At 49.3% G+C, this 18,883-nt stretch overlaps 1 protein-coding gene across 6 annotated transcripts in view; it reads right to left on the bottom strand.

Moving 5' to 3' along the window:
* The window catches only part of LOC144720673 (rap guanine nucleotide exchange factor 2-like), a 232,657-nt gene that overhangs the window by 162,474 nt on the left and 51,300 nt on the right, over positions 1-18,883 (bottom strand). For all 6 annotated transcript variants that reach the window (XM_078597611.1, XM_078597614.1, XM_078597616.1 and 3 more), the window contains exon 2: positions 7,667-7,737. In XM_078597611.1, the coding sequence (XP_078453737.1) occupies positions 7,667-7,737 (71 nt within the window). The remainder of the gene's footprint in view (positions 1-7,666; positions 7,738-18,883) is intronic.

Below are 18,883 nucleotides of genomic sequence, written 5' to 3'. Positions count from 1 at the left end.
GATGTCACCCGCATGCGGCAGCGTCACGCAGTGTGCCTGCTGACGTCACGCATCCCCCCCACCCTCCGCGAAGGCCGTGCATTAATCCAAGACAAGAATCCAAGTCCCGGGCGAAGCCGGGTAGTAAAGCCACTCGGGTATATAGACATACAGTTTGAGTCCGTTCATCCAGCAGTTGATTTATCAATTCGGTTTTGCTAAATGTATACGATAAAGAAGACTAAACTACAACTAAATAATGTTTTGTATTTTACTGAGTAAGGCCCAGAGCTATTTAGCTCTCTTTCAATAACAACCTGGCCACAAAAGAAAGCTAAACAAAGTGGCTTAACATGTGGACATTTATAGCAGCCAAATACGAAAAAAAGAGATTCCTAAATGTGGAGTGAAAAGCCGGAGGACCCGGAGAAATATCCATGGGACCACGGGGAGAACAGGCAAACTCCAAATATACAGGTGTCACGGTCGGGATCGAACCCACGACCTCCTGCATACCAGGCAAAGTAGTAAGCATCTCACCACCATGGCGCCCCTATCAATCAAACACACTCGCACACCATTTCCAACTGTTATGGCGAGAGTGGATTCCACACGAAGCGGCGGTGTGAAACACTCGAGTATTAATCCACAGCTTGGACTGGGTGTGATATTCATTGAACAAATCCTTACCATGCAATTTACAGACTTAGAATGTTTGCGTACGGGTCATCGCGCGTTTGCGAGACGTGCGTGAGTTGCCACCCTGGGACATCCCTGCAAGCGAGTCGTCCCATCTCAAGATTACGTTCCAGGTGGGATAGTCATATATTGAATCCTGCGGCGCAGGAGACGGGCCGGGTGGCGGAGATCCAGGGCCCTACGCCTCGATGCGCACAACTCCGTGGGGAAGACCCCGCACTTGCTGGCCAAGCCATCGCGCTGTGCAGACCACCACCAGCACCCGGTTAACCCTGATTAAGCACGGCCACGCTGCGCCCGATACTCTACGGGTAACGGTGAGATTTTACACTTTTTAATGCACAGTTGCAATGTTTAATAGACCATTTAATGCGGGCACATGAACGGTCCTCGCGGTGTGCACGGGCGCTGCAGCGGCAATGCAGCGTGCTTTACAAAAGGGAGCCGGCATGGGGGTGAAAGATGTGCAGAGGGCGAGGAGGCAGCGTGATAGCGTTTGTTGGGCTGTGGGAGCACGTGACAAGTGACTACGCTCCCGCCGCAATAAAACACGTTTTCAAAAATATTTACAAAGCCGTGCCTTGACGTGCAAATTATGCTACTCATAAAAGTAATAAGGCGCGCTGACGTTCACGCAATCATAAACCTAATAAAATAACCAAAACATTGAGTACGTGCATACATAAATTGGCAAGAAGCCAGTCTAATTAAGAATAAATTAGCTACGAGGACGATGTAATTGTTGGCCGAGCCCGAGTGACTTATATATGTTCCGTGCCCTCCGCACGTTCGCTACGCGGACACGTAGGCCGCAACGCCTCACGACGACGGCAGGGAGCGCTCCGACCGCCTTTGCACACAAAGCGCTGCTGCCCGCACGTTTTGTGGCACCCTCCCCACCACCACCCCCTCCAGCTGTGTTCCCCGGACATTGGGCACCCACACAATAGCGTAGGTCAGTATTCGGCCATCTCTACGGAGCCAATGTACAAACAATACGCGCCCAGGTCATCTCTAAATTCATTCAGGCGACAGTCGGCGTGTCGGTTTAATGGACGTTTCTGAACTTCGTGTGGGGATTACGGTACGTGCTTTGCAGGGATAAACAGGTGCAGGCGCACGATATTGAACGACGTGAGGTAGCCGTGAGATGAAGGTCTCTTGTTCGAGGGAGACCGAAGAGCACTGGGTGTAGAGAGCGACTGGGACGGAGCGACGTTGGCTGTGCGACCGACAAGTGGCCGTGCATTGGGCGCAAACATCCCGCATGGCGTGCCACAGGTGGCGAGACGATGTTAACTCCCTCGCTTGGTATGCAGGACGTCGTGGGTTCGATCCGGACCCTTGACGCCTGCTGTATATTTGGAGTTTGCGTGTTCTCCCCGTGGTCGCGTGGATTTTTCTCCGGATGTTCCGGTTTTTCCCTCCACATTTAGAAAAATGCTTTTAGAGTACTGTATTTGGCCGCTGTACATTTCCACGTGATAAGCCACTTCGTTGAGCTTTCATTTGAGGCCAGATCACTTCTCAAAAAGAGCTATAAGGCTCAGTGGGCCTTACCTGGTGAGATAAAAAAAAAGTTTGGTAAAGTTTAGTTTAGCATGCAGCAAGCAGCGTGGGTGAAGCAATGAAGCTCGGTGGTGCATGATGGGACATGCATCACGTGTGGAGCGAGCGTCGTTCCGCGACATGAGCGTCTTGCGTCACTCGGCAGACCCTGAGCAACAACAACACATCCAGGGAGGAACCGGGCCATGAGCGTGCATGGCCGCGGGCAGAAGCAGGTCGGCAACACGGCCACACTTTACACACGGAGCACGGTGCCGCACGACTGCGATTCAGAGGTGTGGAGGCAAGGGTTGGCGGGTCACGCAGATCCATGAGACTCCAAAACCCGCTGGGCGACGAGTGCAGAAAGGGCATTTTTCGAATTCATCTTTGCCAATTTGTCAAATATTCTCACGTCCGCTTTGGGAGTTTTCTCAAAAGGCTCTGGCTTCAAGACTCCACAAAAAGTAAGGGGCCACATGTGACAGAGGGAGGTCCTCTTAATAGGCCCAAAACTCAGTGAGGCTCTTCTGGATGAATAAACGACTTACCAACCAAGTCTCACTTCTGCAGACGTCTATCAAAGCGATCGCCATTCACTCTCATTGATATCCAGGTGACCTCCACGGTACCCTGCTGCATTTCTTCCCAACGCATAAACGCAGTGAATATAAAGCACAATTAAAATACCATCAAACGAAGCATTCCCATTATCTTTCAGAGATTTCCATTCCAATTCTAATTAGGGGCAGGGTTATTGCAATGGAAAAACATGCAGTGGAATGCCATAGAGACTGTTTAAGTAGACTTCACTTAGAGTGAATGACAGCCTCTTTAATAGCGGCATTGGTAATGTGATTGCGTTGCAACTCTAGGTTCGGTGTTACTTGACTGTCTGCAATTCACCCTCGGTATAGATCAAGAAGGGAGGCTGCTGTTGGCGTTCACTGAAGTTTGTTTAAGATATCTCAAGAGTAAATCTTTGCATATGTTAAACACGTAACTTGACAACGCACTGCGCTCCGTGCGTGTCACGGGGATTATTTGACCATACTTCAGAGTGATGTATGATTTCTCAACTGATCACTGGGACAATGGTAATCTCCTGTTAACAGCCCTGAGCCAGTGATGAAAATCCCATATTCCTATGGCGGGGGTGAGTCTATGAGGGTGGCAAGGTGGCGAGATGTTAACTACCTCGCCTCGTATATAGGAGGTTGTGGGTTCGATGCCCCAGTTTGGAGTTTGCATGTTCTCCTCGTGATCGCGTAGATTTTTCTCAAGGCCCTCCGGTTTTTTCCTCCACATTTACATGCGTTCAGAGTATTTGCCTGCTATAAATTTACACGTGCTAAGCTACTTCGTTGAGCTATCATTTGTGGCCAGGTTCGCTTCTTAAAAATAGAGCTATATAGCTCAGTGGGCCTTACCTGGTAAAATAAAAATAGTTTATCGTTTTTATTTTTTCCATAGGACAACCACAGTTGGCTTCCCAACCCCCAGTGAAGATTGGAACTTGCAACCTTTCAAATTGCGAGCCGCTCGTTAAACCGCCAGGCCACGTGGCTGGTCTCGGGGTCAATAATTATCATTGCAACGTCAACTTATATGCCACTTGATGTGCACGCACACGATGTTCCCCTGTGTAACGTCACAACGTCAGGGGAAGAACTGTCAGCATCCACTAAGCCCACAGTGGCTGGCCTATTCTCCTTTTCAATTTACGCAACACACCAGCTACTCAATTCAAGGCCACAGCGTGGCGCAGATCAGGCCCAGACACCAAATATCGTCAGCGTCGCGCATGGCTGGGAATGAAATCCGGATCACTGGCATTTGAATGTTGGGCACAAATTGAGCACACCAACTCGCTACACTCAATCCACTCTCGTGCCAGAGGTGCACAAGGTTTTAATGACGGCAACTGGTGTCAACAGAATGAATGCATGATCAGGAAGTAATAACAAAACAGGCAATTAAGTTATAAATTAATGTGCGCATGGTGGAGAACAGGAGACATAAGCACAGACAGGATTTCAACCAGCAGTTGATTGACGTCTGATGATGGTTCCTTCGATGTGAAAAACCTCAAAATTGTGGATAGGCTGTTGACTGGAGACCGTGCGTATGCGGCATGAAAATTTGAGAAAAAACGAAAAGCCAAATTTTCTCTGCTGTGCAGTCAATGTGAGTCGGGTGGGCAGGGCTCCAGGTGACAGCTGCTATTGTCTCGAGGCTCAGAGGATGGAGCCGCTTGTAATTGGACGATTAAATGAGCACCAAATCCCAAAAGCAATCTCCGTTCACTCAAGCCCATGAGACGCCTGTCACTTATGCCCCAGCGCAGGTGGCTGTGCGCGTGCGCGCTACTGCACAAGCACACGGAGCGCACACCTCAAGGCAACCTGTGGTAGCTCCCACAGGCGAGGCGTTATGCATGCAATGTGCACAGCCAATTCGAAGAAAGGCTTAGCTTGTCGTTTTGATGGAAGTCACGTGCACTTTCCCAACTGTCTACCCTAACTAATATTCAACGCAAATCAGTCGATGTGATTGACGATTCAAAGCTCACTAGTCCACTCCTGTCACTCACTCACTGGCAGTCAGTTGCCTCCACATCACTCTTCTATCGCTACTACCATGTTTACTGTTCCCATAAACTGTACACACTGATTCCTTCTCTCATGCTGAGTACTCTGTTTACCAGTCAGATTGTTTAGTCTCGTCCCTACTGTGTTCAACCACCACAATGCTGGTCACAACAAACTCACCCACCCACTTACCCATCCACTAACTCACCCAGTCACCCGCTGACTCACCCACTCACCCACTCATTCACGATACTGCAGGTCGAAACATTTCTCTTTCAGCTTCTTTCCTCACACCGCTCGAATTCGAAATTCCCTCCCATGGTCTCTTTTCCCTAGCTTTTATAATAACCTTGGCTCAATTAATAAAAACGTGTTAACTCGTTAACAACTTTGATGGCGCTGCTTCTAACGGACCATTTGACGTCTTGGGCTATTGGGCCTGTGCTTGGCATGTGTTTAAACAACAACAACAAAAAACCCTACCTAGGTGTGCTCTGTTACCCCGAGTGGCGAATCGGAACAATCCTGTGGACGCCGACAAACAAACTCCCACGTAGCCTTGTTGACAGGGCACGGCGGGAGCGCAATTACCACTCGTTGCAGAGTTTCAGCATTTGAATCTGCAGCCGCCCTGATTAATACGGCGAGCGTGTTAACCGTAAAATAAATACTCCGTGCCTTTCTGATTCAGAGTGGCCGGTAAATATGCCGTGAGGTCAATCACAAGAAGAGGCCACCGTGTGCTGGGCGTGATGGTCCAACTTTGCAAAATGTAAAAAAAATTGTTGCAAATTTCTAAATTTGAAAATTCATAGCAATCATCACCCCCTACTGAGAAAACTTCATGAGAATAATAAAACTTAAAATTAAACTGTCTGATGAATTACTTTCCTGAAATTAACACTTGAAAATAAAGATTTAAAAGGACTTTGACCGAGACAGATGATCTCATAAGGTTCAAAGGAACGTACGTGGGGATGTAATGTGAAGGGAATGTAATAACACACGGATGGATTCCATGAGATGCAAATCGAGTTTAAACGAAAAACCGGCGTGGAGGGAACAGCTGTGTGAAACCACGAGCAGCAGTCGTGATTGAGCCTGGGGAGGTCTCCTCCTTCACTGCCTCAACGCCCATCCATCAGAATTAATGCAACAACGCTCCTCGGCGCACGGGAAGAGGCGGTGATCAATTACCCGAACACGTGACTCAGCGTTCTCTCTCTACCAGGGCCGTGACTGGAAGAGGCCCACGGTGGAGCACAAGCCGAACGAGAGAGACGCATGGGGTCCCCGCTGTGGTCCGGGCCAGTGCCGACAGGCTCACACCTGCACGGCCCCCCCACACTGGACCACGCGCCGGGAGGCGGGTGCCGCCTTCACTCCCGAGCGGAGTTCGTCTTCTTAGTGGAGTTAAAGCGACATTTAATGTACGTGTGTTGAACTTATTTCGTGCCGTGCTTAGCCAACCGTGCTAATCGGAGGTGCGCGGGAAGGACAAAAAGCTAAACACAAAAAGCAGTTTTAAAGAAATTTTTTTTAAATCTAAATTTAAAAGTGCATAGCTCCAGTGGTTTCCTATATCGGAAGAGCGTTCCAGACGGTTGCCTAAACGCATCTGAAAACGCGCGAAGCAGTGACCGTCTTTGTTCGATTAATGCATCAGAATGCTCCTTATATATGTCTGTATATCGCTCCGACTCACCGTCATCATAAAGCTTCGACCGTAGTCTATCCACTGCGGAATAAAGGCATCCGCAAGCCATCGCCGTCTCTCACGGCATGGCTGTGCAATGTAACAGTCCACCGGACGCCTGCACGCGAGCTGATTTATCGCTCCGTCCTCTCGCTCGACGCCCACTGGGACGCGTTCCATCCCTTGGCTGACGCTCTGTCATGATTCCTCGTCGTCGTCCATCGTCCCTTTGAGCGACGGGTCCTGCCCGAGCCCACCGACTTTTCTTAATCGTCCTGAATTTTATGCCATCACCAACCCATTTGTTGCTCTTCCAATCCCTCAATGCAATTCCAAGCTTCCATCTTTCCTGCTTCTCCTTTGTGCACTTTTCATTTTGTTTGGTTAGCGACCGTGTTTCTGAATCAGACATCACAGCAGGAAGTGCGCGCGCCGCATATCTTTCCTTTATTTGTCACTCGTGCAATTTCCAGATCGGGGCCACGGTAATGAATACAGATGCAAGGCACCGACAAAAAAGCCTCAAAACAACCGAGGACGGCTATGTCTCGCAATGGGAAGAACCACGACGCTTGGTTGATGTGAGACTTTGGGGATGAGTTGCAGGGATGGATGGTTGAGAGTTTTAACCGGAGACCGATAAACACCCTAAACCAGAAACCAACGCAGCTGCAGAGATACAGGGAGGCAAATGCAAAGACGATAGATAGACAGTGAGGGTTGATGGATCACACAAATTCCCTACCCTGTAGGTGTCTAGGTCACCATCTCCTGGCTTGCCAGGGTATGGTGGCAGTACAGCAAGTGGGTAATAACGTCTACCTGTTTACATCGATGTGGGGATCGAGTGTTGCCCCGAGCCACCGCCCCCCCCCTCTCACATGGATGTGTTTTCTCCGGGCACTCCAGTGTCCTCCCACACATTTAAACACTCACGATAGGAGTTGGCCAAATATCCCGATACAGGAGCATGGATCTTGGACAACTGTTGGCACCGGTCCTGGATGCCTTCCCGCTTTGTCTGTGGCTTCTTGCGCCCCTGGTCATTCTCTCTCCCTGTCTATCTGAGAGTGAATGAAAACTACGCGTGTTACACACAAAAAAAAAATCTAAATTCTAAATATTACAAGAGAACACGGTCAGCCTCGCTCACCTTAGTTGAGGCTCCCGCAGATTGGATAGCGCCTCCATCCCGTGCAGGTAAGAGTATATTATCTCCAGCTCCTGAGGGCAAAGAAAATTACCACGATTAAATATTCAGCTTGCAATAACATCGCTCCGGCATGTACGCACACATGCAATATTACACACATACACAGCTCAGCAGCGCAGTGAACTATATTCATCATCACGATTCATGGACGGGTAGCCCTTAGGTGTCCACTGCACATTTCATCATTTGTTTCCGCTTTCCTCTGTCTTGTGCCAATATGCTCAAAGTCGTGCGCATCTTTCTACCACCAATCTCTCACGTCGTCATCAAGCCATTCTCTGTTAAAGTGTTCCTCTCTTTCCCGTTCTATATTATTTCCTCATCGGTTCTATATTAATTTATTTCTCATCGATAATTAGTTAAAGTGATTCCCTTCTCAAACGAGCATTGAGGCATTGGTGCTCATTTCCCGTTCACAGCCCTGAGGCCAGCCGTGAAAATTCCACGATCATACGGTGGGAGCGAGTCAATCCATAGGGAAATACCAAAGCACAACATCTGCAGTAGGAGGGACATTTAAGTCCATGTGATGTCGTTCCAAGGGCTGGGCAGCTGTGTTCCGGTGTTACAAGCCAACATCCCTCATTAAAATTGGCTATAGCAAAATGAGCGGCTAGCTGTACCTCAGTGGGCTCTCACTTGGCTCCAATGAAAGGAAATGTGAATTTCCACTGGACGTGACATTAGTTGGCCTGTGTACCACAAAAGCTGTTTGTGCGACCGACAAAGTGAAGACTGGAGACAATTTTCAATTCACAAAATAAATATGGCTCTCATCGGCATCATACGCAAGCACCACCCATCTCCGATTAGCACGGTTGGCTATGTAGGGTGCAAAAGAAGTTCAGCAGACATACAAAGACAAATATTCCACGTATAGCCTGACCAGACTGTTGGGGAAAGTGCTGTTAGCAAGCACCTATGAAGGCCAGCACGACACACGAGGGAGTGGGTGGCCAACGCCATGCCCGGCTGCCTTCGTCTCCCCAGTGGCGATGTTTCCACATTTCACCAGGTACTCGTTTGAGGCTGAGTTGACCTAGGGGAGGTCCATCACCAGTTCAGACAATCGTCAATGGCGTTGGCCCTGAGCGGGAATCGAACTCGACTTGCCGGGTTCGTAGCGCGAGCGCGCTTCCCGCTACACTACCGCTCCCCCACACACAAAGATCCCTCGAGGCACAAGGGCACACATCTGCGCACGCACAGTGCACGTGCTCGTGTGCGCGTGTGTGCGCAGAACAACAAGGCACGCGCAAAAACAGCCCCGCGCCACCGCTCCCTCTGCTGGCTCCTGCAGACGCTCTGCGACATTCGGATACGGGCCCCCCCCCCAACCATCTCACGGGACGATGCAGCGCCCGCCACAGCTACCAATCGCACCCAGCCCCCCTGCCCTCATGTACGCATTCCCATGGCAACCAACAACTGGGGGAAAGGGCCTGGGGAAATGACTGGCGAGACGACGGGAGGGAAGAAATAAAATAAATTTTAAATGTGAGAAAGAACAACTGGTGCAGAGAGACAGAGATAGGGAGGGAGGGCTGTTGCGTGTGTGGGTGGTGATGCGCCTATCTATGCAAAGCGCATGCCACGGAGTGAAAATGCGCCTCGGCTCTCCTCGCACCAGCACGCAGGGCGGGGGTGGCGCTGGGGCACGGTGCTTTTAAGCGACGCTACGCCAACGCACCGTCCGGGCGGGCCATGCGATGGCCGGAATGTCGCGACGTTGCCGCCCCATGCTGCGGCACGCGTGCCCGGTGAATGCGAGCCCGGTGAGCGCCGTCCGGGCCGCGCGCTCGCCAAAAATGAAACGGCGGACCGACGCGCGAGTGATTAAAGGTGTCCTGCTACCGCACGACTCTCTTGCTGTTGCGATGAAAAGGTGCAAAAAATAAAACGCGTCTGCAAGGCTAATGCGGTGGAAGTTGCTGAAAATGACGCGAAACTGGGGGTGATCTCCCCATCACCTTAGGCAGACCGTGTGACAACCGTTAAGATGTTCACGTGGGATCAAGACTTAAAAGAGCTAAATAGCTCAATGGGCCTTACCTGTTAAAATAAAACAAAACTAGTTAGTGTTAGTGAGTACAAGGTGGCCTTGTAGCTTTGTGGTCAGAGCACTGATACAGCCGCCACCAAGATGCTGCCTCCAGGTAGCAACCTGTGACAGACTTCGCCTCATTTGGTGATGTCGACAGCACAATTGGAATGAAATGGGGCGGGGGGGGGGGAATAAAAACGTATTTTAAAAAGTCTCACAATTGCCTGGCATTGAACGTAGCCATTCCACAAATAATGATGACACCGAAGGCCTGGGCATTCTGACCGCTGCATCGCCCCACTGGCCTAGACACTGCAGTGCTACCGGGTCGGACCGCTGGCGGCGTGCAGTGTCATCTCCAAGCGCTCTCTGTGGCACTGAACACGAATTACGCTCATGCGCTGACATAAAAGTGTTGCTATCGTTTCATCGGATCCTCAGGCTTGGCTCTCGGAGCCTGAAGGATGCCACCTGAACGTAGAGGCACAGACGGAACAAAAGTGACATGTGCACGCGCGCACGCAAGCAGAGAGGCTAAACCGTACTTCTGTGGGAGCCTGTGGTTGATGAAGGCTGCAGCGTTTGGACTTTGCAAATGCGGCACTGCGTTTTTCTGCCGCTTTGCAATATGAGAAAACCCATTTACTGGTACATACGGGAAAGAGAGGGAGACTGATACTGGTAGGAACCTCCTGGTTACACCAGCCCACAGGGGATTATTGTGTCTGTACATCCGTCGTGCACCCAAAAATGGGAGGGGTGGGGCTGGGTGGAGAAGGGAGGGTGGGGAGGGGTTGGGTGGGGAGGGTGGGGAGAGGCTGGGTGGAAGGTGGGAGTGGTGGGGCTGGGTGGGGAGGGGCTGGTCACCACGTGGTGCCCTTATAAAACTCAATGTTTAACCTACTCACGCCGGCTTGTGCCCGCCCGCACAGTCGGCCATATTTGCGGAATACACCACACCGCCGTTGACCCTGGCCATTGACCGAGCAACCCAACGTTCCTACCAGCTCCCTCCGCAGGAATGTGTTAAAAGCACAATGAGGTAGTGCCATACATGTTCATAAATAAACACATTACACGTAGGCAAACATGCACCGACACCAATTGCTAAGTGATGCTGCAGCATTTGCTGTGGTGCACATGCACAATTAACAAAAAACGCAACACATTCGTCAACAACACTATGGCCTTAAAATAAAATATATAAAATAGGCAACGTTTAGGGAAATTACCCTTCATTATGTGACGAGAGAAAGGCCAGAGAAATAAAGGTTATTAAGAGTTGGAGGCTGCACTTTACACCAGGTGGCCTGGTGGGAATTTAAATGTAAAAATGTTTTTTGACGACCAGCGTTTTAAGTTAGTCGTTGACGAATGTGTTGAACTTTCAGGCAACTGATCAAACCATTTACCAAAAAGCTTCCTGATGAACCAGTGCACGATACCATAGAGTAAACCACGGTGATCTGCGCTCCTTCAACGGAGGAGGAGAAACAGCAAAAACGACACAAACTCTCTCTCCTTAAGCCCTCTCGACGAGGCGAGCAGACCCCAACAGTGGCCTTTAGCTCCTGAACATATTACCACGTGCAAGAAAAGAGTAGCGCACATGCTGAATACAAACGGAGGAGAACACAAGCAACTGTACACAAAATTCACCAGCATTCAGATATGCCTCATCAATGCTCTTGCTGGACATGCCAAGTGCTACAACAGCGTGCTACCATGTCAACTACTTACCATGGCCTACGGTTTGCCATCCAGTCATTAAATCTGAAGACTGCGGTTTCTACATCGTAATACAAATACTTGGTACCGTGAGCGACGTTCAAATATGTATCCGTGCACAGCCCGGATACATAATATCCACACGCACTGGCACGTACAGCAATCAGCACGGCCTTAACTAGAAACACATGACCACTCTGCGATACATCTCTTCGGGCCTGCAAGGGTAAGCCAGAGTGCTGCCGTTCGCTCCGAGCGTAGAATGTCACGTGCTATTTATGTACATTCTTTCAACGCCTCGCGAGTCCCACAGAAAACATTAATATATTTAGAGGACAGGGTAAGGGAGTGTGGAGGGGAGCCTGGCTTAGTGCAGCATAGGATCAACCCAACGCAGGGATCAAGATGCCCCTTCGGGTTCTTCATACCCCTTGGCGATATTCAACATGGACACGGGAGCCATTAAGCCGTCACAAAGCATGATGGTTATGCCGTGGTACGAGGGTTCCATCCTGTCCGGTTTGACCTAGACGGTCTGGGAATTAGCGTCTGTGATCGGGTAACAGGAATTGATTTGTGCCAAGATTTGGTACCGGTATTTTGTATAAGCCTGTTACAGTAAGCTGTGCAGTTCTGATAAGACCTAGGCCGACTGAGAAATATGTATGGGTTTTGATCTACAAGTGGGAAGGGTGGCGCACCATAGGTTGTGCAGTGAATGGGACACGAGGATGGAAAACTGGCAAACCCACTCTGCACAATCATAAAAAAAACTAGACACAATTTTTCTTATTTCACCAGGTAAAGCCCACTGAGCTATATAGCTCTTTTTCAGAAGCGACCTGCAGTGGATTATCGTGTGGAAAGTTATAGCAGCCAAATAAACGCATGTTTCTAAATGTGGAGGGAAAAACCGGACGACCTAGAGATAAATCCACGCGACCACGGGGAGTGCACGCAAACTCCAAATAAACAGGTGTCAGGGTTGGCATTGAACGCACGACCTCCTGTATGCCAGGCGAGGTAGTTAAGATCTCGTCAAATAAATAAGCAACAACCACATGCCAGCAACTCACACTAACATATACAAATCACAACTATGATCTTAGCTCCACAAGGCTACCTATGTCTACCAATCAGACAATGAGCAATGCCTTTGTAGTTAGATTGTGTTTATTAGCGATCAGAAGCATTCAACCTTGAGCTCTACTACTTTCACCGCCTTGCACAGTTAGGCCAAGGCTTTGGTCTAAAGCCAAACCAAGTATTCAAACCAAAAAGCTCCCGCTGCCTCAAGGCCATCTCTCCACCCCATCAATGGACGGTCTCGCTATTAAATGCGTGCTTAGGAAATGCACAGCACCATCCACCCTCTAATGCCAACCGAGGGTCTTCTCCTGGCCAGACACCCCGAGGGAGTGCTCTCTCATTACTTGCTCTCAACGGCAGTTGCCCGTTTACTGCAGCCACGTGGCCCGTGGCTGTCCCCCCTTGACTGCCTCCACCCACCTGGGAGCCCAGCACAGAAATTGGTGGGCAGGGCCGACCCAAGGAAAGCGAAACACCTGATTGGGTACGCTGAGGTCAACATTCCGCAGGCTGGCTTCATGTATCATGCAGATAGCCAAGCCTCTTCTTAACTTTCCTGGAGTGGTCTTTGATTAGACATGAAGTCATCCCAACGGAATCCCATTCGGCGTACACACAGAGACTTGGGTACAAGTCACTGCTATTTCCAGTCATTGTTTATCGGAGCTATCCACACAATGGCTGATTCTTCTGACACGTGATGTTGTTAGGTTCACTTTGCAGCAGATGGTGACATTTCGTAACTCTTTGCAGGCATTGCCAGATGTAGAAAATGAACAGGAAACTTCATGAATACCCCCAATACAATCAGGAAATGTACAGAATTAGTACAATTCGCCCGTGTGCACACGTGCTTGCACGCATGACTGTGTTAAAACTGTGCGTCAAAAACCACATGTCCTTTTTGGCTGTTACCATACCCTCTCTTTTCTATGCTCGCACAGACTCTCTTAAAGGAATATTTGTTTTGGCTTGAAACATTCACACAAGTCTGTTAATACGCCACGCTGGCAATGGATATACTTGCAGGAGGATTTGCGGTTGGTCATTACAGTGGCAATCAGATCAGGAGAGCCCTTGATATAAAAAAGGACGATAAACGGTGCACCACTGATGAGCTTGTGGAAGCCACTATAACAGCAGGAGGCCGAACAGTGACAACCACAGCAACACGCAGAACATATGGGGGAACTGAATGCAGCTAATTGGGGCACTGGGTGCTCAGTTGGGTACAATTACCCACAACACATGGGTCCAACCCATAACCTCCTTTGACTGAGCTTTTTCTACTGCATTTTGCCTAAGGAGGGGCACCCCGCACCTGGCACAACGGTAACATCATCACCCCCACCGCGTATGGAACGGCGGCTTTCATTGCAAACCGTTGCCTGTGCGTGTCTCGCTCTTTGTGACAGCCGCCACTCTTCGACAAGGACATCTGGGACGAGAGATTTGTTTTTCCCGGCACAACAGACCCTCGCACCGTTTCGCATTGGGCGCTGTTCGCTGCCTCGCTGGGTCTGGGCTCGGTGGCCGAACCTGCATGGAGAACTCCGGGAACTCGCCACCTAGTGCCCTGCAGCCTCCTCCAATGGCCCCCGAACCCGTTGCGTTAGCAGAGGCTGGGATTCAATGGCCCTCAACCCGTTGCGTTAGCAGGGGCGTGGACTCAACGGCCCACAACCCATTGGGTTAGCAGAGGTTTGGACTCAACGGCCCTCAACCCGTTGGGTTAGCAGAGGTTTGGACTCAACGGCCCTCAACCCGTTGGGTTAGCAGAGGCTTGGACTCAACGGCCCCCAACCCATTGGGTTAGCAGAGGTTTGGACTCAACGGCCCCCAACCCATTGGGTTAGCAGAGGTTAGGACTCAACGGCCCTCAACCCGTTGGGTTAGCAGAGGCTTGGACTCAACGGCCCTCAACCCGTTGGGTTAGCAGAGGTTTAGACACAACGGCCCCCAACCCATTGGGTTAGCAGAGGCTTGGACTCAACGGCCCTCAACCCGTTGCTTTAGCGGAGGCTTGGATTCAACGGCCCACAACTCGGTGGGTTAGCAGAGGCTTGGACTCAACGCCCTTGGCGGTCATCTATACCCATGTTGAGTCACCTCCGTGGACGTGCGCGTGCAATCGGGCTGCGAGCAACGCAGGTTGGGATGGCTGGTTGAGGCAAAAAGTCTTGCGCTCATCTCTGAACCCAAACACGGCACACCGAGGGCACGGGAGGGCACTGCAGCCTCCGTGACGTCAAGAGCGCGCGTGCGCCATCACGCTGATGCAACCGTGTTCCAGCGAGAGGTCACAAGTCAAAACAAAACGAGGTCTCCGGGTAAATGAGCCGTAACTGTACATACAGTGGGAGTGAGGGCTGATGTCTACGATTGTCCATTCCCCCATTGTTGGCAAAGCTGCGTAGAAATGAGAGCCGTTCATTACCCAAGCCATAGATGTTGAAATTGAAAACAATATATAGCACACGATAAAACTTGAACATTAAGTCACCGTGTATAATGGAGCAGCAAAAAAAGCAATACTTTTACTCCGAGCAAATTAACATTACTTTCCCACCATGAAGGCCCATAATATTATAATACGTTGCCGTAATCTGAAAACATTCAAGTAATGATGAAGGCTGGAGCAAGTGTTCTGCTCTGTGTTTAAGGGTGGCCAGGCGTAGGTGCATCCTTCTGCAAATGACAGCACTTTCTGCATGCAATTAAACATAATGGTTCCAGAATATGTATATGCTGACGACAGTGCAAATAGAAAATGCCGTTATTAGCCAAGCACCTCACAATGCACGCTCAAAATGCATTTTCACCTTGTTCCGTGCTAATGGGATTATGTTGCTGAATATGATTTTAAGAGCTAAACACTTCTTTTACAGTTATACCACCAGCAGGCCAGCGACAGGGTCAGCAATAGTGGAGGACTAGCGCCTGCTATTCGGCGAGCCAGATCACAGACGCCGAAAAACGTAAGTGCCACCCTTGAAGCCCTTTCGAGAATGGAGAGAACTCACTTTTAGTTCACACACGATGCACGCAACTCAACGTCAATATGAGCACCATACTTTGTGGGTTACTACTGCACTGAATGTTAAAAGCATTCGGTGAATTTTCTCTGGTAAATAATAATTAAGGGGTACAACCCCTTTGGATCGCTGGACCGGTATTCGTGCCGACACAATAGCGTCCAGCTGCGCGTGCTGCTGTGGAATGTAAAGGCGGCCGCCGCTCGCCTCTTTCAGCAAATGCATTTGTGTCCACAAACAAAGCTCAGCTCGGGGATTCGGAAATTCAAGCCCACCCACAATATCCTTGACGACGTTCTACTTTGTGCACTGCCACTACCGCCACCCTGAACATCTACTTCAACGATGCAGAAGCTACGCTCCTTTAGGCTTTCTCTTATTAGCGGAGAGCGTTCGCAGTGGCCACGTACAAAGTAGTGGTGCTTGCAGTAATCCTATCGCCGCTCTGGACAGCCAACACAAGCACGATAAGGTCCCGGCGCCTGCCTGGCCTGGCTTATCTGCGGCACACAGTCCCGGGCCCTGCCACTGTGCACAAAGCGCTCTCGTCAAACCTTCACTCCGTCCCCTTCGGAAAGAATTCAGGCCGAGGGATGAGTTTAATGGCCCGCCTAATTGAATGCCGAGAGATTAACAACACAGCAACTTGTTATTCCGGTAGGTGTTGCAATGTCTCCGCAAAACACCACGGAGGGCAAAAATGGGTCAGAGAAGGCACAAGCCATCTGCACACAGGGTGAATATGCAGCATGCTCGATAGAAATACCTTGAACTTTATTCTGCTTGGTGCAGATGCATAAATGCAGCCAGGTGGCGCTGTGATTAAAGCGCTTTACACACAATCGGGAGGTTGCAAGTTCAAATTCAGCCGAAAGGTGGTCTCATCACAACTTCCCACAGGGTCAATAACACTCGTATTACTTTGCAGGATGTCAACCAGGGGTTCTTCTATACGGAGAGTAAGACCCCCACCATGAGAACATGGAATTTGCACCTATGCAAAACGAGCGACTCCAGTGGAGCGTATCCATACACTGTACATTTTCTACGAAGAAAGTGACGATCACGTAGAGCGAGCGCCAATTAATCAAGGTCCGCAAATGCATCTACGTATGTATGTTGAACTTCTTTCACACCGTACGTAACCAACCGTGGTAATTGGAGTAGCGGGGAAAGGACAACAAACTAAAACACGAAAAGCAGTTCTGAAGAAATGAGTTTTCAATCTAGATAAAAAAATGCATCGTTCCAGTGACTTCTTAATATGGGAAGTGTGTTCCAGACAGCCGCAGAAGTGCATCTGGTGAGAGGCACCTTGGTGTTCCTAATGTTTTAAATTAGATCTGGGAATCCCATGAAAACTATGACCCCATTCCAACAAATAATAAACCCTCAATGACACTCATCACAACGCATCGCAAGGCTCCTGCATACGGTGCGAGTTGGTTTCTTTAGCCAGGTCCCGGGCTACGATGCCACCCACGATATCAAGAGCAGAGCAGGCTGTGAACGAAGCCTAGTAGCAAGCCCACATCGACAGCAGGCTGCATGGCGACAGAGCAAAAACAGAATCGCACAGCCATTACAGTGCAATGTGTCACAAACACAAACAGATGGAGTGGGCAATTACCCCTTTAGAAATGAAAAATCGTGATAGAAAAAGCCAAAAACTCCATTACCAGCACATCTATTACACCGAGTTTCTTACATGGAAGAGATTGATTTTTTTTCTTTAATCAACGTACGTGGACAGAGGTCAATGCTTTTACCACGAGAAAACACGACTTTATTAATTGACATTTATGAGGACATGTAAATCGTGAGTAAAAAATCCATCTAAAATCTTTGTCCAATTTATAGATTTATTTATATTTTTTGCTATCACGTGTGCATCAAAGTTAACCATTTCTCGAATGAGCATTGGGGTGTTGCTTATCTCCCATTTTCAGCCCTGAGCCAGTGGAGGAAATTTCACATTCCTATGGCAGGGATGACTTTTTCCATCGGACAACCACTGTTGAGACTTCCACACAAAAGCGGTACTCATTTTATTGATCCCTGAGGGGCCAATGGGCTGAGTCAACCCCCCAACCAGGATACTAACTCGCAACCTTCCGATTGCGAGCCACTCGCTCTCCACCGAGCCACCCAGCCGGCTTGCGTAGAAACACTCCGGAGTTAGACAAAGATAAACACCTTCACGGTGTGCGGGCCAGGGCCCTCTCGCTGCGGATACACCACCACTGAGAGTCACCAGACGTTCTGGGGTTAGAGGGCAAACCCGAAAGAGTCAGGAGAGTTCAGGTGGTAAGGGCTCCACAGAGGGAAAATTAAGGCCCGTGCCAAATCCACAAGCCAGGATCCTTCTCCCCCTTGGTCGTCTGGCTTACAGTCATGGGCTGGGTGTTTTGGAAGGTGATGTTATGCACATAACGATCCAGCGATTAAAATAGTTAATGCTCACGATGGACGCATTGGATCACGTGTCTATGAATCCAGTACAATACTTTTACCACGAATGTTGTTGCCATTTAGATAATGATATAGGAGTGTTTGTCAGTGGTGAAACTTAGAGACGCTACCCCTTCTCTTGGTATTGTAAATTTATCATTTAATTGCATAATGCTGCATTGGCAACAGTATGCAAACACGCATTTATATCACTCAACTGAATATTTATCGCAATAATTATCATCGTGGACACAGGCGTGGACACGCCCTATCGGGCTTTTGTCGTGCATTATTTTGTAGCAACGCGTTCCAACATGTTCCAATGTGTTCCAACCCCGACACATCACATGGCACCACTCAAGTACGAAGCATTTTCTTGTAGCCGTATAAATATCTAAGCTCGGATTCGGTAAACATGCACGGCAGGGTTCAAACTCAGAAGCTCCGAATTGCAAGCCAAACCAAAATCACGTCCCTGAAAACTAGAACCATGAAATTCACATTCGATCCGATTATACAAATACACCATCTGCTCTTACAAAAAATAACCATGCCAATGAACGGGCTTATCTTATTTTCAGCGCACAATGTTTCACAATTACAAACCAGATTTATGCCGTTATTTGCCAAACAGAAAATGAATGCTTTGAAGCGAGTGCAAAAGCGCCGATAGCGAAACGCATTCGTCAAATGGGCCGTAATGTGCTCTCACATTGGCCGACCAAACCACAATCTACCCTGAATTACCCTCATTTAGTCTCTTGTGGCAACAACCAGTTTTGTGTTACAAATACCCGGGTGTACTAAAAT

Source organism: Lampetra planeri, chromosome 9 (assembly GCF_965212315.1).
Source record: "Lampetra planeri chromosome 9, kcLamPlan1.2.h2, whole genome shotgun sequence".
Taxonomy (NCBI): domain Eukaryota; kingdom Metazoa; phylum Chordata; class Hyperoartia; order Petromyzontiformes; family Petromyzontidae; genus Lampetra; species Lampetra planeri.
Note: the sequence above shows the minus strand (reverse complement) of the source record. Positions and strands in the feature narration are given on the sequence as shown.